General features: G+C 42.5%; 2 protein-coding genes across 2 annotated transcripts; both read left to right on the top strand.

Moving 5' to 3' along the window:
• Window positions 1-8,500: 8,500 nt before the first annotated feature.
• LOC126981137 (uncharacterized) lies at window positions 8,501-25,360 on the top strand. Its single transcript, XM_050831856.1, has 2 exons — window positions 8,501-9,228; window positions 25,196-25,360. The coding sequence occupies exon 1, from the start codon at window positions 8,614-8,616 to the stop codon at window positions 9,148-9,150; it is 537 nt and encodes a 178-aa protein (XP_050687813.1). The 5' UTR covers window positions 8,501-8,613; the 3' UTR covers window positions 9,151-9,228; window positions 25,196-25,360.
• Window positions 9,227-15,183, top strand: LOC126981136 (uncharacterized). Its single transcript, XM_050831855.1, has 6 exons — window positions 9,227-9,670; window positions 12,233-12,400; window positions 12,966-13,127; window positions 13,290-13,319; window positions 13,800-13,847; window positions 14,291-15,183. Exons 1-6 carry the CDS (start codon window positions 9,523-9,525, stop codon window positions 14,377-14,379), a joined length of 645 nt encoding a protein of 214 aa, XP_050687812.1. The 5' UTR covers window positions 9,227-9,522; the 3' UTR covers window positions 14,380-15,183.
• Window positions 25,361-26,623: the final 1,263 nt, after the last annotated feature.

Raw genomic sequence — 26,623 nt, 5'->3', positions numbered from 1 at the left:
CCTGACTATATGCTGGTTCAGGTCACCGATAATTATAACATTGTCACACTGATTTGCCACCATCATGATATCAATATCATCAGTTAGGTAATTTAAAAGCACTGCGCCCTGCGTGGGGGGACGATAACACCCAATGCACAACAGGCCCTTTCCATGAGTGTCTGTCACCTTGAGTATTAATGACTCAAGCTCCCTGGGCGCAGGCACCGGAGGCTCGACCACCTGGACGCTGAGTGACTCCTTATAACAGAAAGCCACGCCCCCGCCCTGGGTGGTGCGGTCCTTCCTTAACCAGGCCGAGTACCCCTTTACTCGGGCATAGTTCCCTGGCACTATGTCGTCTAAAAACGTCTCGCACACAAAAACTATATCGGCACTATGTTTTCGAATTGCCATATGAGTGAGCTCTCCAACATTGGTGTGGAAGCCCCTCAAGTTCACCGACACAATGCGCACCTCACTGTTCGTCATTTTACAGCATCGCTGCCTGGGGCTACGGCGGAGCTCTATATCGCACGGCGTGACCTTTGTGAGGTGGCCAGCCAGGGCTGGGGTGTGGGGGGGGTGCCAATGGGACCCAAAGCAACTCAGGTGGTTGGCGGGGGTTCAGCTGCTGGGGCAACCAGCTGGGCAGACACCGCCCAGGGGGCAAGTGGGGCTCTGGGCTGCTCTGCCTCCCGCGTGTACCAGCTGCCTCTGGTCTCTGGTCTCAGCCCTTTTAGCCCTGGAGTGGAGGGAGGAGGAAGTGCAACAGCAAGTGGAACCTGATCCTGTGACACACTACAGGTGTGGGCGTCCCTCATGGCAACATCTTGTGGCACTTCTGTCTGAGCTGCTTGCGGCCTGTGGCTGAATCAGCCGCCTGGTGTGCGCCACTGGAGTGTGTCATGTGGCCAGACAACCTTATCTTCACCTTTTGGTCTGTATGTCTTGGTGGATGGTGTTTGGCGGTGTGTTGGTCCCCTCTCTCAGCGGAGCTTGGCGGTGTGGTGTCTGTTACGGTAGTGTCGTTCCCGTACCTCAGCGACAGCGGGGCGGACTGAGACAGAAGAAGAGGCGGGGGGACGGGGGGAGGATAAGGATTGCGGTGGTGGTGGGGTGGGTGGATGCTCAGGTGTGTGTGATCTGACACCTCACCTGCCTCCGGGCACAGGTTGGCTCAGCTTCACTTCCAAGTCTGTGAGGTTTAGCTGTACACGAAACTGACCTCGGCTGAATATCTTAGCTATTATGTATAGCCAGGAGTGTGTCAACTATAGACAGGGCCTCAACTAAAACGCTCCTCTTGTCAGCGAGGTCATCAGTCACTGATCTGTAGTGTGTCAGCTGGGATTTCGTCGTGGCCAGGTCACGCCGAAGGTTTCTTACAAGGTGTATTAATTCCTCCTTCTGTAGCGCGGTAAGGTCGTCCTCATTGTCATCAAGCTGCTCAGAAGGGGGAGAGGGAGGGGGGGCTGAGACTTCCTGAGCTTGATTCTCTCTCTCTCTCTCTCTCTCTCTCTCTCTCTCTCTCTCTCTCTCTCTCTCTCTCTCTCTCTCTCTCTCTCTCTCTCTCTCTCTCTCTCTCTCTCTCTCTCTCTCTCTCTCTTTAAAAACACAAAAAAATATATAAATAAAACACTGTGTGTGTGTGTGTGTCTGACTGTCATTCCAGGCCCACGTTTCACTTGTATATGTGAGGGTTGGTACTATTATTGTATTTCTCAAATCCCTCTTTACCTCCATGCTTACACTTCTGCCAGTCATGATTCGTCCCAAAGACCCTACCATCCTTCTTCCTTGCAATGCCCTTTCTTTTATCTCTCCCTCCGTACCACCATGCTCACACATAACTAATCCAAGGTACTTAAACTCATTGACCTCCTCCATTTCTTCACCATTCAAAATTATTTTGCATTCTTTTTCACATTTAATTCCCACTCTATATGGGCATACAAAATCTACAACCTCACTTCTACTTCGCTCACAAACCATCACTTTACTTTTGTTGACATTTACTTTCAGCTTTCTCCTGTCACAGACACTATCAAAAACACTGACCAAATTTTGTAGGTCACTTTCATTTTCTGCAATGAGCACCGTGTCATCAGCAGACAGTATCGAGTTCAGTACCCACTTCCTTCCCTCATCGAACAGTCTTACTCCAACTTCTCCAACTTTGCCCTTAATTTCTCTAATAACGCCATCCAAATAAATATTGAATAACCATGGTGACATGACGCACCCTTGTCTTAAGCCCACTTTTATCTCAAAAATGTTCACTTGTTTCTCCAGTAATTTTGACACATGCAGATGCATCCTCATAGGAAGACTTTATTGCACTAAGCAGTTTTCCTCCCACACCACAAATCTTTAAAATATCCCACAATGCAATCCAATCGACTCTGTCATAAGCTTTTTCCAAATCCATGAAGGCAGCGTATAGTTTCTTTCCTTTTGGTATTATTTTTTACTACTACCATCCTGAAGGCATATATCTGATTCCTGAAGCCTCCTTGTTCTTCACTGATTTTCTCTTCTGTAAGTTTTTGCACCCTCTCTATTATGACTTTTCCATATAGTACCTTTCCGGGTATACTCAGGAGACTTATACCTCTATAGCTCCCACATTCCCCCTCCTGCTCTTCCCCTTGTAAACTGGGACAATGATGGCTTTCGTCCAGTCTGCTGGCGCCCCCCCCCCCCCCCTCCCATGCTACTTCACATATCTTGACCATCCATCTAACAACTACATTTCCTCCACACTTCAACATTTCTGCTGTGATTCCATCAATTCCTGCTGCATTTTCATTTTTTTAATCTTTTTATTGACTGATTTACTTCTTCCTATGTTATACTTCTTTCTTTATACACTCCTCCTCTACCTCTACTCTAAACTGCTGCTGGACGTCCATCCTCAAAATTCATTGAGTTTTTGAAATATTCTCTCCATCTCTCTTTCACAGCTTCCCCGTCTTTCAACATTTTTCTACTCTCATCCATAACTTCATTTATTTTACTTGAGGAGATATTTTCTGCATTTCTTTCGTTTTTTTTCTTCGCTATTGTCACACCAATATTTAAGAAAGGAGATCCAGAAGAAGTAGGTAACAACAGGCCAATTTCCTTGCTCCCAGCTGTATCTAAAATATTAGAAAAGATAGTTGCAACTCAATTGGTCCAATTTATGGAACAGAATTTCCTCTTTAGCAGCACTCAACATGGCTTCAGACCAAACTTATCGACTGAGACTGCACTCCTACAAGTTTCAAAAAGATTTATGACAACATGGACAAAAGAGAAATATGTCTTTTAACTCTTTGCGACCTATCTAAAGCTTTCGATAGTGTCAGCAATGACATTCTACTCAGAAAATGTAATGAATTAGGAATCGACATAATGTGGTTTAAAGATTATTTATGTAACAGGACTCAGTCTGTGCGAATTGGTGGAAATTTGTCCTTTACACTACAAGTATCTTTTGGAGTCCCGCAAGGGTCCATTCAAGGCCCATTGCTATTTAACGGTTATGTAAATGACCTGTCACAAGAAATTAAAGATTGTTTTATTATACAATATGCTGATGACACACAATCCATTCAAACTGGAAATACTGAAAATTTACCTGAATTAATTCTTAGAGCAGAACAGATGTTGGAAAAAAAACTATTTTAATAGGAATGGTCTCTTGCTGAACTCCAAAAAGACTCAATGTATATTTCTAGGCACAAGAGCTCTGATATCACGAATACCGGAAAACACCACAATTAAAGTAGGGGGTGCCTTAGTTAAACCTAGCCAAAATGTCAAAAACTTGGGGGTATATTTTGACAGAAACATGCTGTTTGATACGCACGTGACAGAAATTAGTAAGTAAAAAAGTATCTGGCATGCTTATGTACATAAATCGTTTTCAAGACTTGCTTACAAGAGAAGCCTAGGTTGATTAATAGTGGTTCAGACACTAGCTTTAAGTCACCTTAACTATGGGATAACTGTTTGGGGCACCACAAATATCACACAGCTGAGAAGGATTCAAAAGATACAGAATTTTGCTGCAAAAGTGGTTGCTGGAGGAGCCAAGTTTGACCATGTAACCCCACTCTTAGATTAATTAAAATGGACAAATATTCAACAGAAGTGCATTTTTGAACAGTGCATCATAATATTCAAAGCACTGAAGAAGCATTTTCCAGAATGGCTATTCTCTTTTCCACAAGTAAATGTACAGCGTTTTAAGGCAGTCACTTAATAACAGCGACTCACTGATGTTACGAGACTTTAACCTCCCCCATATCGACTGGGCGACACTGTCAGGTACAGAAGGCGAGTCACATAGAATGATCGAATTTTTAGAAGAAAATTATCTAAGCCAAATGGTTTCTGAGCCAACTCAACAAAATAACATACTAGACCTTGTTATAACGACCCAAGATAACCTAGACAGTAATGTCACGGTAGGAGAACACCTCGGTTCTTGCGATCATAAATTAGTCCGCGTCGACATTAGAGCTCAAACATCAGTGACTGAAAATAAAGTAAAGGTCCCCACTTTCAAAATAGCTAACTTCGTAGAAATCCGACGAAAACTAATAGAAATGCAACTATCAGATGACGGTAATGTAGATGACGCCTGGCTAAGCTTTAAAAATCATTTACTCACTCAGCAGAACACATTCGTCTTAACAGCGAAATTAAACACTCAGTCAAGGAGAGAAAATTGTTTTACAGGCTAAAGAAAGAGCAAAGCACGTCCGAAAACATTAGACTTTACCATGATGCCAGGCGACGAGCAAAAAGATTAGTACGTCAGGCAAAGCGTAGATATGAAGAAACTATTGCGGCCAACTGTAAAAATAATCTGAACTCCTTCTTCAGTTATATAAACAACAGAAAGGCGATCATAAGTGGAATTGGACCCTTAACAAACAGCGACGGTGCACTAGTGACTCACAGCCAACACGTTGCAAACCTATTAAACAATTACTTTTTCTCGGTGTTTAATACTAACAGTCCTCCCACCACTACCACCAACACCAGTACTAATGTAAATCCCGAGCATGCATTGCCTAACTTTGAAATAACAACCGATGAAGTCCTTAAAGCCCTCCAATCAGTTAAAACAAATAAAAGTCCTGGATCTGACAAAGTATATCCTACTCTACTCAAAGAAACAAAGAGCGAAATACTCTCCTCCCTCACAGCCGTATTCAATATGTCCTTGCGACAAGGCATCGTCCCTTTGGATTGGAAAAAGGCTAACGTGACACCGATTTTTAAGAAAGGAGACAAAAAAGGACCAGGTAATTACAGGCCCATTAGTCTAACTTCGGTTGTAGGTAAGCTACTTGAGGGCATAATTACAGACAAAATTGTGAGTTACCTTGAAAGCCACTCATTAATTGGGAACTCACAACATGGCTTCCGTAACAAAAGATCCTGCCTATCAAACCTATTAACCTTTTATAACGACCTCTTCTCTGTTTATAACGTAACCAAATCACTGGACGTAGTCTATCTTGATTTCCAGAAAGCGTTTGATAAAGTCCCACATCATAAAGTACTTAGAAAATTAAAGCAAATAGGTATTGACGGTCAGGTACACCAATGGATCGCAAATTGGTTGAGCAACAGACAACAAAGAGTGGTGATTGACGGATTTAACTTGGAGTGGGCGCCGGTCACTAGTGGCGTCCCTCAGGGCTCGGTTCTTTTGCCAAGTGCTCTTCATTATTTACATCAACGATGTGGATTTTGGACTCAATAATCGCATTAGTAAATTTGCAGACGACACAAAGATTGGTAACTCGGTTCTCACTGACGAAGACAGGCAAAGCCTTCAAGAGGATTTGCACAAAATTTCAGCTTGGTCGGATAAATGGGAGATGCCCTTTAACGTAGACAAGTGCCAGGTCCTTCAAGTTGGAACAAAAAATAAGAAGTTCGATTACGAAATACGTGGCGTTAAACTCACAAGCGTTCAATGCGTTAAGGACCTGGGGATTAAAATCGCGTCAAACCTCAAATTCTCACATCAATGCATCGATGCAGCAAATAAAGCGAACAGAATGTTGGGCTTAATTTAAAGAAACGTTTTATTCAAGAATAAAGATGTAATACTTCCGCTCTACAATAGTTTAGTCAGACCCCACTTGGAATATGCGGTACAGTTTTGGTCTCCCCACCATGCAAAGGACATTGCTAAACTAGAAGGTGTTCAGCGTCGAGCAACAAAAATGATCTTCCTTGCGCAACAAATCCTACGAAGAAAGGCTTTCCACCCTTAACATGTTCTCTCTTGAGAAACGTCGCCTCCGAGGAAAACTGATCGAATGTTTTAAAATACTTAATGGTTTCACGAATGTAGACAGAACAAAATTGTTTATGATCGATGACACTTTGCGAACGAGGAACAATGGCACAAAGCTCAAATGTAGACAAGTAAATTCAGACTGCACCAAATTTTTCTTCACCAACGTTGTAATGCGAGAATGGAATAAGCTCCCACCGTCAGTGGTCCAGTGTAACACGATTGACTCCTTTAAAAACAAGCTCGACCCTCACTTCCTTGAACTTAATATTAACTAGAGTAGAAAAACAACGTTTTGGAGCCATCTGATTAATGTAAAATCACTTAGGTTTACGGACAGACCACCTAGTCGGACCATGGGGTCTGTGTGGTCTGATTTTCTATGTAAATCTCTCTCTCTCTCTCTCTCTCTCTCTCTCTCTCTCTCTCTCTCTCTCTCTCTCTCTCTCTCTCTCTCTCTCTCTCTCTCTCTCAATCGGGTAATGAACTATAATGATGTAAAAAAAATCTGATTTACACCATGGACCAAGACAACCGGGGCTTTCCGCACACACACACACACACACACACGTGTAAAGAAGCTTACTGTTACGTATTATATATTCAAGTTATAATTCAAAATTTGTAATCTAGTCTGCCTTGACAACCTCCATTGTCTCTTCCACTACCACGTTTTCTATTGTGTTATGGTAGATTACTACCCGGCGGGTCAGGAGAGTTTCCAGGCACCTCCTACATTTCCACAAACACCTTAATGAGGGCCTTATCGTTGAATTTCAGGCTCTAGTGAAGATATGACTAAGTTGCTAGCGATCACGAGAACACATTTGAGAGGAAGCGCGCCAGGAAAATTCAAAACATACGGCGCGAAAATTCATGATTATATAAGCGGTCACAGCGTCACGGGATCGCAGAGGCTTGATTAAATAAGCGATTGCAGCGGTTTAAGGGTTAAGTAAGGATTTTTAAGGTTATTCCCGAGTGAAGAGCGAGTAGGCAAATGCAGAGTTTTATTACTGAAGTTTAAAAATATTAATCATTATTAGACTAAAATTTATTTACTAGACTTACATATTATTATTACTCATACCTTGTTTTACCAAATTTACCGGTCGGGCAAAACACTTGTGAATAGGCCTCCTAGTACTACCAGTTAAATATGATTTTAAGAATCTGGCGGAATCTAAATATGTAGAATTTAAGTTAGAAATAGGATAGGTGATCTTACTTTAAAAGGATCCATCATATTGCAACTGTCGGTTGAAGGAGTTTCTAAACATAGGTTCGGATCTTCGGAAGCGATAATTTTTGGTCGCTAAATGAGTTATTTAAATTTGACCTAATGTAATATTTCTTGGAAAATCGTCTCTCCATTTTGATAAACGTTTAACTTAGTCTGTTAATCACCAGTAAATATTCCATATCGGTGCAACTTGAAAGTAGTCGTCTGTCACTATGTAGAACAAGGTCCAACTAGATAACGATTCAAGGACTATAGAAGCCCTGGCAGGAATTACCATCAGTAGGGAAACCGTTGTAAAAAGGTGTCTATCTGACCGACTTGTTTGCGGGAGGTCAGAAAATCCGATATGTGTTCACCCTCATCAGTCATTATAGTAGATTCGTAACCTTCCACCCCCTTAAATCCAAACACACACAAGTGGTGGAGGCTCTAGGACAGTATGTGGCCGACTACGGGACGACCGAGAAGGTATCGACCTGACAACGGGGGCGAGTCCGTATAGAACGCCTTCCCAGATTTCTGCCAGCAACACCTCAAACCATTATATTCCCCTACCACCTATCGCCCCGCTGGAAACGCCGTCATGGAGAGGATGCCTCGCACACTCGAGACTCTCCTGGCTGTGCTGTGCCAGGGTCATCTTTTATGGTGGCCAGGACTTCTCCAGACGAGTTAGGAGTGACGATCCAGTGAGACATGGAGTGTTTAGAATGTTTGTAAGGCTACTGGTAACCCTGTGGTGCACTAACACACCTGGCGGAGACGTGAGTAGTAGTTGGAAGGTTTTGTGATATGATAGCCACTTTATTTCGCTGAAATTGGCTTCAACTAACAGTCAACACGGGTCGCGCCGCTGTGGGCCACCCTCAGGGGGTGCGGGTGGAGAGAGGCGAAATCGAGAAAATTCTCCGCCCGCCTGATTGGCTACCACTTAAGCCCCGCCCCTTCGGATCTACCTTCACCCCATTGGCTGGAAGTACTTGGTCGTCTTCCCGCCGTTTGTTTACATGCTGAGCAGCTCCCTCCGCAGAGAAGTGCAGTGCGGGTCCACCTTCAGTGGGTCCCTTCTCACATAGGCATCATGGGCAACACAGTGGTGGACCAAGCTGCCAACCTGGCACACACACATCCCCAGCCAATTCACAGCCCTCCGGACCACAGTGACCTCAAGATCCACCTCCGACAGTCCTCCAACCGCCACTGGACCACCAGACTGACGATAGACCTCAGACAGCTCACCCTCGGCCACTACAGACACTCCCCCGCCCAGCACTGGCCCCCCTTCTCCCCCATTCGCCCCCTGGACACAGCCATCACCCGTCTCAGGATTGGACACACCCGCCTCAACGCCCACCTGCACAGACTGAACATAGTCCAAGACCCACACTGCCCATGGTGCCCCACACAACCTGACACACCAGAACACCTCCTCCTCCACTGCCCAAGATTCCACTCCCTCCGCACCACCCTCAAAGCATCCTTAACCAGTCTCCGTATTCACAGGCCAACCCTAGAGGACCTGCTGGGCAGCGACGCCCTCAGCCCCACCACTGCCTTCCACGCCCTCAAGTGCACGCAAACCTTCCTGCAGAAGTCGGGGCAACTCGACAGGATCTAACTCCCGCCCTGGTGACAGGACGGCCAGCACACCCAACAACTCCTGATAACAACTACCACTGACGGGGCTCTAGAGGCTGTGGGTCCACAGCCTAAATAGCCCCATAAAACACCCACGAAGAAGAAGAAGAAGAGAAGTGCAGTGCAAGCGTCATGGAGGTTACAAAAGACAAACAAACTTTCATGTGTGAGATATGTGACAAACTATTTGTCTTCCTCTGCATCCAGAAAACGACATCTGAAATGCGTCCATGGGTTAAAGTTGCCCCCTGTGATATCAAATTCAGATAACAACAAAACATGTGATCTCTGTAACAAAACATTTTCATCTAAATTTGCCAAGGAAAGACACACCAGTGAAGTCCATGACTCAATGAGAACAGAGTGCAGCAAACCTACAGCTGTTCAGTGCAAGGAATGTGGAGTAAACTTTTCCAGGTTAAGCATCTACAGGCAACATCTCCAACAGTTTCATAACATTGAAACTACTACAGCCCAGTATGAGTTTGCTTCAGAAGAAGGTTGGTTCATATGGCTATTATTGAGGAAACAGGGGCGTGCAAATTTTCTGACACTGACTGTTTATTTCTAGGCAAAATGTGATGCTACATCATTTCCAGATAGTTTTTAAGGATGCAGTGTTGCAGACTAAGTCGAAATGGTACTTAAAACTTAAAAAATCGGTAATAAGATATTTAGTCGAGCTGTATATGCCGTGCCCCCGCAGGGCTAGGTTAGTCAGCCCCGCAGGGTTAGGTTAGGTTAGGTTTGGTTAGGTTAGGTTTGGTTAGGTTAGTCAGCCCCGCAGGGTTAGGTTAGGTTAGGTTCGTACTAATTTTCTGACACTGACTGTTTATTTCTTGGCAAAATGTGATGCTACATCATTTCCAGATAGTTTTTAAGGGTGCAGGCCACTAAAAACTATAATTTTCCTATCTTCAAAGTTTCGCCCGAGCGGTGTTGCAGGCTAAGTCGAAATGGTACTTAAAACTTAAAAAATCAGTAATAAGATATTCAGTCGAGTTGTATATGCCGTGCAATGGTTCAAAATAAAGGAAATTATGAGATCTACACGATAAAAGCATCAGTAATATATGTAAATGTGTGGTACCTCATGGAGTGGTTAAAGTGTGGAGCGGCAGCAACACATGCTCCCCCGTAGTCAGCCCCGCAGGGTTAGGTTAGGTCAGGTTTGGTTAGGTTAGTCAGCCCCGCAGGGTTAGGTTAGGCCAGGTTTGGTTAGGTTAGTCAGCCCCGCAGGGTTAGTATACTGTACTGTACTGTACTACAGGATGATCCTTCGCTTGGACTGGCACTGACTATTTATTTCTGGGCAAGATATGATGGTTTTTACCTTCGAGATAGTGCAAAATGACCACATTTCATAATTAACTTCAAAATAAAAAAAAAGACACTTTTTTGTGGTTTGCACCCAAAAAAACTATCTCGAAATGAAAAAGCATCATATTTAGCCTAGAAATAAATAGTCAGTGTCAGAAAATTAGTACGCCCCTGTTTGCTCAATAATACCCTATATATATACTCGTGTATATATATATATATATATATATATATATATATATATATATATATATATATATATATATATATATATATATATATGTATATGATGACTGATTTATAGACGATTCGGTGTCACATGTGCACTGTGTAGCTACTGTTCTTGGATAAACTACCTACCTACTGGCAGTGGCTACTACCTACTACCACCTACAGGTGGCGAAACCTCTGGAAAGCGACTCAATCCACCTCTCTCTCCCTATTTTATTATAAAGGTGCGGTGTACCTAAAAGGCGAATAATACCACCAAATATATACTACGTAGCACACATATTATTTGGTTAACCTGAAACAGTGCAGGGGTTAGGGTGGTGTTGGGGAAGGGGTAGGTATAATTTTCTTGGATATTTCTGGACTTCTCTTATAATAGATGGTACTGTAACAATTCAATACTACCTATTAGTCTAATACTAACAGTTTGTGGGTGTGTAGGCATGGTAACAAGTTACTCCGGCCCACAGTTTTTCCGGCCCTGGTCACACCGGCCCATAGTTTTTCCGGCCCTGGTGATTCCGGCCTGCTTCACAATCGACCCAAGTAACTCCGGCCCCCCAAAGCAGCGGGCGGGTATATGAACGTGTGTGTGTGTGTGTGTGTGTTGACGTGAACAACCATTTATTTCGAACGCCACTGTTGTATGGTTGTTTAGTATCGAAACACAAAATAACCCTATACCCACGAACGTGTGTGTGTGTGTGTGATACTGGAGTAAATAAATCTTCAGGAGAGATGGAGCAGTCATAAAGTAAACAAGGAGGCCAGAGTGACCAGGGGGGTTGGCTGGAGTGACCAGGGGGGAAGGCCGGAGTGACCAGGGGGGGGGAAGAGTTGGGGAGGCCGGAGTGACCTGCGGCTGGAAAAACTGTGGGCCGGAGTGACTTGAAAGCAAGACATACTGTGCAAGTTTTTTTTTTTTTTCTCGTCTCTGTAGTATGTTCAAACAAAATCGGCTGGAAAAAAAAAAGCTTAATTATGTTGGTAAATGTTAAAATAGTTGCACATCTGGCCATCAAATACTAGCACAAATATTGGTATTGAGCGGTATACTTACCTACAGTATTATTTTACATAACTCTTATTCTGTGACAAGACAAATAAGTTCACTACTAGAAAATACACTTTTATTTTGGTAAACCTGAAACAGAGCAGCGGTTAGCGGTGGTTATAGGCTGGTGTTGGGAGGTAGGTATAGTTTTCTTGGATATTAGTGGACTTATGTTAAAATATTATGTTAACTTGTACTATTAGGTTAGGTTATAACAGGTTAGGTTACATTCTGCTAGGTAACTTATGGTAGGTTATAATGTTAGGTTGTATCAGGTTAGCTTTTGGTTTGGTTATATTAGGTTATGTTTTGGGGACAAGTGTCAAATAGGCCACTAAATGGTCTGAATCAGCCAATGTGCGAATAAGCCTGCTCTGCCATAAGATATGGGACATATTACAATAATTATGCATTTGGTTGATTGTTTGTATTTTATTTATAAACAATATCTTTACAGAGTTTATGGCATGGAAAGATGCACTGGAAATGGAGGTTGGAGTAAATTATACGTCTCATACGGGTAACAAGAAATCAGTTGACAGCACCAAAACCATATACTATTGCCGAAGATCAGGTGTGCAGAAATCATCAAAGAGTACCCACAAGCATGCTGAAAAAAGCCAAGGTGAGCTATAACACTTTGCAAGAAATTTCCATATTTAATTTAGGGCTTGGGTATAGGATGTTGAAGATGCAAGTCCACGTTTAATTTTGGTTTTATACATTGTCATTAAGAATAATATTCCAGTTGTAAGTTAGCAATGTAGCAGTTGCATACTGTCCTGACTACCGTATGGCAGAGTGGTGCTGTTCTTCCTGACTGGAAAAGGGGACCAGTCGTCCCTATCTGGTAAGGCAAAGGGGACGGCCAGGACTGCAGCATTTACTGTGATATTACGCTGTTGAGTGTGCCAGGCAAGGTGCTTGCCCATCTATTGAGGCATATTACCTGCATAGATGGCACCAGGTTTTGTCTGCAAGGGACAATCTGGTATGGCGGCAGCTTCTTCTTCATAGTTAGCGTCTTCATAGTTAGTTAGCTTAAGTCATCTAAGGCAGGGAAAAATTTTGAATTGGTGGGTCTGTTCAGTTATTAACCTATACACTTTCCAGAAAGGAGAAGCACAGTGTATATACTGAATTATAAACCTGTGGAACTAAATTTGTATGTTTATTTATATTTTGTACAGGTACCAGTAAAATGGGATATTACTGCACATCATCTATTGAGGCAGTGAGGCAGAATGGATGTGTCCAGGTCACCTACTACGTGGAGCATCATGAGCATGATATAAACTTCCACAGCCTTGTCCACATGACTCTTCCTGCCAGCGTGAAGGATAAAATTGCAGGTACAGTAAGAAGTGTACATCTTTGTTCCTGGAAGTTGCAGTGGTATAAATTCACTTATCCGTTATCCCAATTGCATAATATTACAGCATATACAAGGGCTTTCACTGTACATGAATAATTTAACTTACCATTACTTAAATAATTTGCCCCTTTTGTTCTAGCTGCATCTATGTTTGGTGCATCTTCACTGCGTAAGTTTGAAGTTATTTTTTTATGCTTGACAAACTGTAATGGTGATAGTAAGGTTATGCATTAACTTTATTCTTGTAATACTGATTTGTATTCTTATTTGTATTCTGTAATGGTGATAGTAAGGTTGAAGTGCATTATCTTTATTCTTGTAATACTGATTTGTATTCTTTCTTGTATTAATAGTCCCACTGCCTTTTGACAGAATGAGTATATATATGCCTGTATATGGGTTAAGGTGCATGTTGCTCAGTGCAATTATCACTCAATGGTGATCGTTCACTGCTCAGTGAAGATCGTTGATTGATTTTTAGAGGACTAATTCAGACTTGTCAGACTCGTCAAACTCTCCAATGTGGCCAAACAGCGGCATGGTAGCATGCATGTGTGATCCTCGTCGCCACTGTTGTAACTTACGTAAGTCCAGGAGAATGATACACGAAGAGGGCGTTCCATGGGTATACTTGAGAGTGTGTTTACAGGTGGACGGCTGGAGCCTGACTGCCCGCTGAGCTTCCTCGCCCTAGCTCGTAAGTTAACAATGGAACCTTTACCCAGTACTCGAAGTCTCAAACAAATAGTCTGTAAATGTTGCTGCCAGATGAGTATCTGGCTGATATGCACGAAAAATTTGACTAAATCTTAGTAGTGAAGATACGAGGGAAACTGATTGGAGGTGAGGGAGTGTGGTGGTGGAGGTTCATATGGGCCCTACCAAGATTTACGCCTATTCAGTGTTAAGTTATGAAGGGCGTCCTTATTTCTCACTACCACGAGAAGAGCGCCAGTAACAACACAGAAAGAAGGGACAGTTTGTAAGGATCGGTCGTGGAGTAGAGATGTGCTGTATTGAATCAGTTTCAACAATATTATTGTACTTCATGTCTCAATAGTGGCATTTACAAGTATTTGGGATCATGACATTAAGTCTTCGACAGATTGGGATAGCACATGGTGTTACGGACTCTTTCAGCTCGAGTACATGGCGTTGTCGATACCTGTGCAGAAAGGCAAATGTTCGGCTCTTCAAATCACTTGTGCTCCCTGTCTCTATGGAAGTGAGACATGGACACTGAATAGTGACTTGAAGAAGAAAATCGATGCCTTTGGTATTAAGTGCCTTCACAGGATCATGGTTGTAAGGTTGGGAACCCGTTATAAGACTTGCTTTCAAAGCATTGCATTACATTAATTGTACACCAACTTTGAAGCATGGTTCTACACTGTAACCTAATATACGTTTTATACATGCAAATACTAGCAAAGGCAGAAGGCACCATAGGTTGCAGACTATTTTTATAGCCTGTAGTGGTTTCATTACTAATTAAGTTTGTATTTTCCAGGCATGATTCTTCGTGGTGTCTCACATGAACACATTCTGGAACAAGTGCGAAAATCTGCTGGAGAGAGTAGAGCTGCAATATTGGAGAGCCAGGATATAAAGAACATTGTTACACAATTTGGTCTGAAACAAGAACATAAACGGCATCCAGATGACAGTACTAGTGTCCGTTTGATTGTAACAGAATATAGGGAGGCAGGTGATCTTTTGTATTTCAAGGATCAAAATTCAATAGACCCTGAGAATCCTGAAATAGGTAAAAAAGAATTTGTACTGGGTTTCATAAAAGAGGAACAAAGAAGGGTATTCTCAAAACAACTTGAGAGTGGTCAAGAGCTTCAGATTTGTATGGACTCGACCCATTGTATTAGCCAGTATGAAAGTTACCAATTAACAACATTGATGACTGTCACAGATCTAAACCAGGGTTTTCCTGTGGCCTTTCTTATTAGCAGTACAGTAAATGAAGCCATACTTAAGGTTTTTCTTGGTGAAGTAAAAAAGCGTTTGGGTTCCTCTGTGCAAAAATCTTTATGAGCGATGATGATCCCATGTTTAGGAATGCTTGAATGCGATCATGCATGGGATGTGCCTCAACAGGTTTTATACCTGAACTGTAGTTGGCACACTGATCGCACTTTCAGGAGAAATATTGGTTCTAAAATCAAGGCACCTCTCCATCAGAAGAAAGAGATTTACCAAATGGTTAGGGCACTCATGGATGAGCCAGAGGAGGATGAATTTCATAAAAAGTGCAAGGGATTCCTGATGCATCTGAGTAAAGCTAATTATCAGCAGTTTCTCACTTACTTTAATGAAAATTACCTTGATGAAAACAGGATAAAACTGTGGCCCAAATGATTTAGAAAAGATGTTACCCTCCATACCAACAACTTTCTGGAAAGCATGCACAGGCTACTGAAGTATGTATACATGAATGGTAAAAAGGTAAAGAGGTTAGACTATACTCTCTGTTTTGGGTAAACTAGTGAATGATGTGACTTATAAAAGAATGATAGATTTAATGAAAAACAGAACCAGAAGGCATGAACTAAATGAAAGACACCGTGACAGCAAGAATCTTGACGTTGTGGAAGATGATGGACATTTTCTTGTAAGTTCTGCCTCAATTAAACAGAAGAAATACACAGTAATAACACGTGATCTCTCCTGTAACATATGTAGAGAACGCTGTACATATTGTAATGTATGTCAATGTATGTATATGTGCACCTGTGAAGACAATGATAAAGGTACAAGAAATATATGTAAGCACATACATGCTGTTGTTCAACATATGGAGGGTAAAACACAAGTAGCAATGCCTAACTCCCCCTCTGAAGAAATAGAATATATCCAAGATATTGTATGCAACAAATTGTCCACGGATTCACAGCCACAAAACTATGGAGAACAATTAATTAAGTATATTCATTCAAACCTGTTGCCTCAATGTAAAGAAATTTCTGACCAAGAAGCATTTAAAGCTGCAGGTGATCACATTCGAAAGGCAGTTGCCATTTTAAGTGCAGCAAAAAACTTAGCAAGCAGTAATTGTATGCTTCCTGTGGATTTGGCCACCAAAAAAGAGCCAGACAATAAACACTGTGATAAACAACAAAAGCTGTATTCGACAAAGAGGAAAAGAGTGGACACAGGTCAAGGTTTGACAAAGCCGAGCAAAGAGATGAGACAAAAGATAGGAGAAAGGTTATCTGATCTATCTCAGATGCCTGTTCCTATGAACTCCCCCCCTGGGGATAGCCAATACTGAAGAGTCTCCATCTAGGTACTCATCCTATCCTTGTACTATTCTCTCCTTGCTTGCCCTAGATCTCACATTCTCCTCTCATTTCTTCATATCAGATCAGATGGTGTTTATATTCTTTGTAGCTTTTCTATGTCAATTTTGTTTATGTTTATAATGTTGGATCCATATAAAATTTCTGGCACGTAATACCACACTCTTCTAACATGTTTTACCAATTGTTATCTTATTACAGCTCCTGGCTCTTATAGGGTATGTGAGGTTGGCCATTTTATCTGCTTATTGTATCAACTTCTTTATGTTTGGTAAAGATATTTTGGGGCATTTATTAAAGTAACACCAAGGTCCAAGGTATTTAATAGTAGATGTTACATTTATACCTTCTATTTGTTGTGGCTGGTCTTGCATGTTGTATTTCATTATATTACTTTTATTTTTGTTGCTTTCGAGCCCACAGCTCCTACTAATTTCTACTAGACATTTAAAATTTTCCTTTGCTTGTTCTATTGTTTGTGGTAATTGCAAAACAGTATCCACAAAAAAAAAAAAAAAATGTGGTAATGTTGAACCTCTCATTTGGAAAGCCATTATTTTTCTGTTCAAGTTCCTGGATTATGAAGTACCTACTATGTTAACATCTTAAATCCTGATCATCCTTGTCTTATGCCACTAGAAATCTGTATCTTCATCTTGGTGTTATCTGGTAGCATTATTTTGTTTTGTCATCATGTTAGATATATGTTATTATGTCAATTGGGTTGGGTATTTGTATTTTTGAGACACTTGTCAAACTATCTTTTTTGACAGAATCAGAAGCTTTGTTAAAATCGATCGTTGTAACGATTAAGTGTTTTTTCTTTCAGAAGCTTTCTTTCATACAATACTGTAACATAATTTGATTGCCTTCTGTTCTACCAGCTTTAGTAAAACCTGCTTGAGTTGCTTTCACTTCATTGTTGAGGAGTTGTTATTAAATCTTGTTCTTCATGATGGACATTATTTTTTTTATGGATAATTTCCAGTCTTCAGGAATTATAGTGTTATATACTAGCAGGTTGTAACATTTAATTAGTTCTTTTAGGTTGGTCTCATATGTTCAATTAGACATTTATATAGTTCAGGTTAAAGTTCATAGGGTCCTGAACCTTTATCATTCTGCAAATTTTTTAATGTTGATTTTACCTCAGACTCCAAAATTGTAATTAGAGACATTTGTTTTATCTCTTTTACAGTATTAATCGTTATTTTCATGTCAAAATGTTCTCTTTAATATTTTAGGGTAAGTCTTGCCTTCCCTTCCCATCCATATCTTACCCGTCCATGCCTTGTATACCCTGCCCTGTCTGAACCGGCTTTGCCCTGCCCTACCCTTGCCGTCCGTGCCTAGTGCAATAAAGAAATCTTTAATCTGTCAGAAATAAATTGTATGCAAATTGAAACTGGGTTTTGGTAATATCACTTTATGTTTAGCAGGTTAAGTGATCCCAATCACATTTGAAGAGGAGTAGATGGCACACTCTTGACTCTGGGCTATATACTCTTTGGGAGTTTGCTCATGGAATAATTTCCACTTATTGTGGGACATAAATGGACAACTTCACACTCACAGACCTTGACAATGATGTAGTGAACTATACCACCACTACTACTACTAGCTACATGGGATAAAAGTGAAATAGACAAGTTAAAAGTACGCCAGAATAGAGGAGCTAGAATGGCACTGAATGCACCCAGGTATGTAGCTATAGAAGCTTTGAGAGGAGACAGATTGGAGTACTTTTAGGGAAACACTAATTAATTATGAAGACGACTCTTAGATACAAAATCAGACTAGAAAGGATGAAGGATGCAAAGTTAGCTCGAAAAGTAGGGAGTAGGGAGAGAGGCGGACAGGGAGAGAGAGAGAGAGGAAGGGAGGCAGCCAGGAAGAGAGAGAGAGGAAGGGAGGCAGTCAGGAAGACAGGGAGAAAGAGGAAGGGATCGAGGCAGCCAGGGAGACAGGGAAAGAGAGAGAGGAAGACAGGGAGAGGCAAGCAAGGATCGAGGAACACAAGGAGATACAAAATCAGACTAGAAAGGATGATATACTATACTTATGTACGTAAAATTTTGTGTGCCTGAGTAAAAGAGGAAGCTTGTGAGTCACCTGCAGGATCAATATCATATTTATTATAATTATTTATAATATACGTATGTAGTACGTAAAATTATGTGTGCCTGAGTAAAAGAGGAAGCTTGTGGGTCACCTGCAGGATCAAGATCAAGTACTTCCAGCCAAAAGACCAAGTACTTCAGCCAATGGGGAGAAGGTAGATCCGAAGGGGCGGGGCTTAAGTGGTAGCCAATCAGGCGGGCGGAGAATTTTCTCGATTTCGCCTCTCTCCACCCGCACCCGACTTCAGGACGTGGCAAGCTCTCGTATCCCCACCTTAGGAGACCTGACGAAATGAAAGGTTAGAATGAAAGACGGAGTGATAGTAGACTAGAGTGAAAGGAATGGGTGACTGAGGTGCCTAATCTTGCCATCGAGAGTACCAGGGGACTTAAGGTTAAGTCCCCACACTGCCGGCGGATCAGGAGGAATTGGCTGGGGTGGAACTGCCTATCACTAATCTTGGTGTTAAGTCTCAAAAGGGACATTGTGGAGTTTTGTCTCAAAGGGACATTGTGGAGTAGTGACCGGATTGTGGTCACTGGTTAGGGATAATGAGCTCCGTCCAGAGTAATGTTAAGTGCCAGGGGTTACTACAGTCAGGGTAAAGGCAGAGTGCATTGAATTGTGAAGGAAGGATTTCAAGGGTGAAAAATTCTTGGGGGGGGGAAATGTCGTGTAATGCGGGGAAAACTGAGAAATCGGTAACCTGTAATAACTGATGTGTTGCTTGTGAATCAAGTGGTTACGAACCGCAAGACAGACAGACGAACCAGACGGGGAGCTGGTGGCGTGACTACGCCTCAGCCGAAGGTGCCGAATGATCACTAGTTAGTTTTTTCATGGAGGACTGACGAGCAGAATTTTTCACCTGTATTGAGTGAGAGTACCAGTTGCTTCGAAACTCTTGCTGAACAGGCCAATTGGATGTTAACTAAATCACCGATAAATGCGTTTACCAGCCTCTGGCTAGCCGCGGGCAGTGGGAGGGGCGGTGATAAGCCGACTGTGTGAGGTTGTCACCTTCACACACCGTCTGGACCTCACTTCCACAGGTACGTTGAACCCAGCTCCTAGGGACCAAGCTTGTTCGTGTGCTATCTTGATACAATGTTAATGTTACTTAAAGAGTGAATTGTCTCCCTCACACACCGTCTGGACCTCACTTCCACAGGTACGTTGAACCCAGCTCCTAGGGACCAAGCTTGTTCGTGTGCTATCTTGATACAATGTTAATGTTACTTAAAGAGTGAATTGTCTCCCTCACACACCGTCTGGACCTCACTTCCACAGGTACGTTGAACTCAGCTCCTAGGGACCAAGCTTGTTCGTGTGCTATCTTGATACAATGTTAATGTTACTTAAAGAGTGAATTGTCTCCCTCACACACCGTCTGGACCTCACTTCCACAGGTACGTTGAACTCAGCTCCTAGGGACCAAGCTTGTTCGTGTGCTATCTTGATACAATGTTAATGTTACTTAAAGAGTGAATTGTCACACCCACACCGTCTGGACCTCACTTCCACAGGTTCCCTAGCATACTGACTGAGCTGGCACCTCACTTGTGTGTCGTCATATAGAGTATGTGAACATTCCCTTGTGTGTGGGCTTATGATCACCCACTTGGTGTCTTAACCCCACACGAATACCTTGCACCATGATTATCTTTGTGAACACATATCAATCGGTGGTTGAAGGGATACATTTATATTGTATAATTATGCACCATAGATCGAAACTTGATTAGGGTAGCTGTTATTTAACAACGGTTGAGTGTTTAGGTTATGGCCAGTGTATCACATCTTCATGTAATAGTCTAAGAGATGAGTGAGCCCTTTAAGATGATTGGAATGATGAGTTTGTAATCAGTATTGTAAAGTAACTCGGTAAAAGCTCGCTACCATTACCAACAGAATAATGAGTTGTCAATAGCATTGTTAATTAGGTTGTAGTCCAACTCGTCCCATCGCAAAGTCGGCCCAACCATTACCAACAGAATAATGAGTTGTCAATAGCATTGTTAATTAGGTTGCAGTTTAATGACTAGATTTTCTATTCTTTTTTCTATTACTCTCTCGGTCCCACACGTCCTTCTGCGTGTATCGAAACACGAGAAATTAATCAAGGTCAGGGTATTCGCCGGCTGCCTGGGATTGAACCCACGATCAGCGTGACGCTCCTTACCGAGTCGGCCGAAGAGTTACCCCACTGGCTAAGTGGGTTATGGGAGGCTCGTTCATCAGGCATAGTCGCCGCGCTACAGTAGTCTAACTCGTCCCATCGCAAAGTCGGCCCATTGTGACTACTAATTCGGTCCATTGCCAACTCGGCCCACTACCAGCTCGGCCCACTGTATACCAACTCGGCCCATGCCATACCCATCACATCCAAATTTAATTTGTTAAAGCTATTTAGAAGTTTGTGCATTGGGCTTTTTATTGTTGAAAGTGTTACATTGGGCTTCTTATTGTTGGAAGTTCAAGGCATAAGTTAAGGGCAAAATGCATGAAACTATTAAAGCATGCCATAATTCATAAAAAATAAAAACCTAATTCATAAAACTATAAAGTCATATCGTAAAATTCGTAGAACTATAAAAAAAAGTCATAATTCATAAAAATATAAAAGCATACGTCAAAATTCATAAAATCATTAAAACTTTAAAATTCCTAAAACAATAAGACATAATGATAAAAAGCAAAACACATTACTAAAAGCTTCTAAAAATAATAATGTACATATTAAGAAACATAGATGGCAATATGATGAGAAACTGCCTTCAGTAATTCTTTGGCCGATTCATCATTATTATATTCGTCCCATAGATTTACAAGTTGGCCGTGATGTTTATTATACTTATGTTGCTGCTTTCTCAAAACCTTCCCTTCTGACAGCAGCCGCACCTGTAAATTAACTATCTTTGCCTCATCATGTAGGAGCTTTAAAAGTAAATAAAAATTTAAGTTTCCTTTCCTTGCCCTTAAGTTTATTTTGTTTTGCCATCCCTCAACATCATTATTTGTTCTGATGCTCCGACCGAAGACGCACCACGTGTGAGGAGGCCATATTGCAGAATTGATCCACGTGTCTTTCACATAATTTAAAAGGCTTATGAGTTCTTTCACCCCTGCAGCTTTCCTATAAAACCTGATAAAAAGCTCTTCTATATGTTCCTGTGGCATGTATGGGAGCGACAACAACTGCCTTAAAAACTTGTGACTGCCGACATCGTTTGCGTAAGAACTTTGAAGGCCTAATTCTTGCACTTTCCTCCACACAGCCTGGCCCCAGTGGAAAGCACAACCACGGATCGTAACATTTGGTAAAATGTCGGGAATAGCACGCCATACACTGCCTTCAAAGTCAATCAAAACTTCTTCAACTTTAAGGGCATGCTCACCTATCGGCTCTCTTATTTCACAAAGAACTTGTTTGTGGTCTCTGCGCCTTTTTCCTGACATAAGCGCAAACAAAAGGGGAACTTGCTTCAATTGCCCGTCATATTTTACAAATGCATGGATGCTGAACAGTTGTGTAAATGGTTTGCGTACTATTTTGAAAGTAGCATCGGCATACCACTGCTTCGCTTTAGATAGTAACTTAAGTTGATCATCTGTGGCAAATATCAAATGTCGTCTCTCTCCGACAGTAATGTCCCGTTGTAAAAAGTGTTCAGGAATGTGGGCATCGCTAATTTCGAAATCGAGGTCTTGCGGTTCTCGTGGTCGATTTGCCTTCCGTTTACGATTTCCCTGCCTTGCAAGATTTAATGGAGCCGGTAGACATGAAACAGGAATGGTAGGATTTACTTGCTCCCGAAGTACCTCGTCAACAATATCAGAAGCAGGGCGAAAGACGTCTTCCATTGCCTTTTCCTTTACGAGTGTACACACCTTACTTTTTACAGCACAGCTGGTCTCGGGTGGATGGCAGTGTTCAGCATGCCCTCTAATAAAAGTGTCCCTCTAATAAAAGTGTTACCCACTTCTTTTACTGTCGCCATGCAGGCATGAGATTTTTTTGTTTCTTACCACACACCGCCAATGAATACTCACGTTAGTTTTTCTTTTTAGTGTGTAAGAGTAGCCGGTGCTGTCAATAAGTTTCGGATTTCCTCTTTGTGAAGATTCAATCTTTTCATATGTCAGTCTCCCTTGAGGGAGACATTTCCATTGGCGGCGTAGGATCCTCAATTGAAGAACCACTTTAATGACGAGATTTTCTATTCTCTTTTCTCTATTACTCTCTCGGTCCCACACGTCCTCTGCGTGTATCGAAACACGCGAGAAATTAATCACGAGGGTATTCCCCGGCTGCCTGGGATTGAACCCGCGACCAGCGCGACGGAAGAGCCACTCCTTACCGAGTCTGCCAAAGAGGTACCCCCCTGGCTAAGTGGGTTATGGGAGGCTCGTTCATCAGGCCGTCGCCGCACTACACGGCTTTCCCCCCTATGTAGATTAATTTCTGTGTGTTGACAATGTCCCTTTGAGACATAACTCCACAATGTCCCTTTGAGACATACCTCCAACTCTCCCATTTTCTATTATCCTCGGAGCATGGGCCATCCTACCTGGACAACAGAATCGCAGGATAGGATGCCCACCGCTATGCCACCAGTTTAATGACTAGATTTTCTATTCTCTTTTTTCTATTACTCTCTCGGTCCCCCACGTCATCTGCGTGTATCGAAACACACGAGAAATTAATCACAAGGAGAGGGTATTCCCCGGCTGCCTGGGATTGAACCCGCGACCAGCGTGACGGGAGAGCCACTCCTTACCGAGTCTGCCAAAGAGGTACCCCACTGGCTAAGTGGGTTATGGGAGGCTCGTTCATCAGGCCGTCGCCGCACTACACCACCACTGACATTTGACACTCCACCTTCAAAAGAATCCAAATTCTCGATATGCACATCACTCATTGCCACTGCATCCTCAAAATATTCCGTGTTTGCATTCGAAACTACACAAGTTTCCCCCGGACTTTGTTTTTCTTGAATACATGTGTGACACATCCAGTCAATATAACCTTTAACAGCAGCCCTGTATTGCGCCCGGGTGATCCCACTTCCGCAGGTCCGGTGCTGCCAGTAGCTACATCCATCACATTGCAGTGCTTCCTGTCATATGTAAAGAGCACGTTACAGTTTGAAACATACAAGACTATTTACTTTAAAGGTAAATCTTCTTACCTGGCGGGGACGGACAGTTTCACACCATATCGAGCACTGGTCAGCCATGTTGTCCTAGCTGCTTGAAGTCTAGCATTAGGTTCGTAACCATATCAATTATATAAGCTATGGTTCAGTCTCGAAAATTATTCAAAGCCTTGAACTCCATATACGAAACAACTATTACAATGAGACACTTAAGTGCTTGTATAAAGAAGGTTCCTAACCAGATTAAGTAAGCTATGGTTCAGGCTTAATGATGATTCGGTGCATTGAACTCCATATACGAAACACCTATTACAGTGAGACACTTGTGTGGTAGTGTCAAGATTATTCCGCCAGAATAATATAAATCCTAAACCACTTTTCGTCACGATGCTGCATCACCACCGTGCAACGGTGCAAGGCATTTCACGTAGCTCGTCTCTCTCTCTCTCTCTCGTCTCGCGTTTATCTCCCCTCCATCCGGTCCCCTCTCAGCATTTCTTTCTTTTCAAACAATTATAACAACCAAATAATTTATAATGTTTAGGGAAACGATTTGTCCTATAATTGTTTCTAAATGCAGTTATTATAGTCATTAAATAATGTATGGAAAGGAATAATAAAACCTTTACACCTACCATTGCGTAATATTGCTGTGCGTGTGTTCTGCAGCATTTCAAATGTACATTTGAAGAAAGTAAAGATACAGAAAAGTACTAAGAACTTATTCAGTGTATATGTGGAAGAAAAGGAAGCAAGATTGACGAACAAATTCAGTGCTGTTGCAAAAGCTATACTGGACGAAAACATTATAATATTTGAGTCAAAAATGGGTCGAGTTGGCACAGGCAATGGGCCGAGTTGTCTATCACAAGTGGGCCGACTTGGCACAGGCGATGAGCGGAGTTGGTTACATCGAATGGGCCGAGATGGTTAGGGGCCGAGTTGGACCTATACCGTTAATTAATATCAGTGCTCGCTACCATTACCAACATGCAGTGATGAATTGTAAATAATAATGTTACTTAATTTCAACACGCTCGCTACCATTATATATCAACATAATGTGAATAAACCTCATAATTTAACATTTGTTGCGTCACCCTAACAACTAGGAAGCACACTTCTAGTAAAATATTAAAAACGGAGTTGAAGGCAACACAGGTGAGCCGATGAAAAGCGAGACAGGTCAAAAGAAGAAGAAGAAGAAGGAGGTTTGTTATGGGAACGACTCCTGATAACAACTACCACTGACGGGGCTCTAGAGGCTGTGGGAACGACTCCTGATAACAACTACCACTGACGGGGCTCTAGAGGCTGTGGGAACGACTCCTGATAACAACTACCACTGACGGGGCTCTAGAGGCTGTGGGAACGACTCCTGATAACAACTACCACTGACGGGGCTCTAGAGGCTGTGGGAACGACTCCTGATAACAACTACCACGAAGAAGAAGAAGGGCCCACAGCCTAACTAGCCCCATAAAACACCCACGAAGAAGAAGAAGAAGGGCCCACAGCCTAACTAGCCCCATAAAACACCCACGAAGAAGAAGAAGAAGGGCCCACAGCCTAACTAGCCCCATAAAACACCCACGAAGAAGTATAAATCTTCCTCCAAGGTATAATACATAATGAACAAGTAAAGCGTGTGTTCGTGATTTATTGATTGCTTTAGTGTATCAAGTGCCTAAAACTGATAGTACAGAAGTTTTTGTAGACCAAAAACAACGAACAACATGTAGATTCAGGCTGCTGTGCAACCGAAGTTTCATAATTTAATTTTTCATAATACCGCACGTGCCAAAGATTATTGACGAATAATTTAGAAACGGTAAGCAAGTTGGACCTCTCTGCGAGCTATTTTGTGGCTGTGGCCGCGGGATCAGTTCAGTTCAGTAGTAGGCGTGGGATAAGCCTTGGCATCGGCTCCTGCTAGGCTGTTTCTTTAGTTGTGCTGCAGTTCCTGTGTTTTTCTGTGTTGTGTGTAAAACTACAGAACAACTACTTCTCCCCCTCCACCATCCCAGCCCCCCCTACCCCCCAAGACAAGCCTGGGGAACTGTGGGGAACCGGGGTTTGGGGGAAGCCAAAATCACTGAAAAATGGGCTTTCAAAATATCCCTAGAAAAATCCCAAAATTAGGGAAAATTCCCTGTTCTCGAAAGTAAGGAAAATCCCTACCGTATACTCACATGCGTGAGCTAATCGCTAACCATCCCGAAACAGCCCTGAGCCATGACTCAAGGTCATCCGGGACTCGGGCTGAGCAGGCCCGGGCTATACCCGGCCCTCAGCACGGCAACCGTTGGGCTGCGTGTTCTAAAAAAAAATAACCACGCGTGGTGGACCTGGTCTCACATGCGTGGGTTAATCGCTAACCAAGCGTACCATCGCTAACCAAGCGTACCATCGCTAACCAAGCGTACCGTCGCTAACCAAGCGTACCGTCGCTAACCAAGCGTACCGTCGCTAACCAAGCGTTCCATCGCTAACCAAGCGTACCGTCGCTAACCAAACGTTTGTAAAAAAAATATATGAAGACCTAGTGATGTTTCATATGGTAGGTAATGAATGCGAGTTATTTTGCGGCGGCGGCGTTAGCTCAATTAACCCCTTTAGGGAACTGTGGTTTTGGTGGTCGTTAGCTCGATTAATCCCTGTAGGGAAAAGTGGTTTTGGTGGTGGACGGCCAAATCACTGAAAAATGGGCTTTCAAAATGTCCCTACAAAAATCCCCAAAATCGGGAAAAATCCCTAGTCTCTAAAGAAAGGAAACTCCCTAACGCATACTCTTGTAATTTATTCCTATATAACGTAGCAGCCGCCGCAGCGGGTCTGTTGACGAGTGTCAGGCGTGTAATCGCACATTGAACAATATCCGT

The sequence above is a fragment of the Eriocheir sinensis genome, chromosome 46 (genome assembly GCF_024679095.1).
Source record: "Eriocheir sinensis breed Jianghai 21 chromosome 46, ASM2467909v1, whole genome shotgun sequence".
NCBI lineage: Eukaryota > Metazoa > Arthropoda > Malacostraca > Decapoda > Varunidae > Eriocheir > Eriocheir sinensis.
The sequence above is the reverse complement of the archived record's forward strand: the minus strand, read 5'-3'. Positions and strand labels throughout refer to the sequence as shown.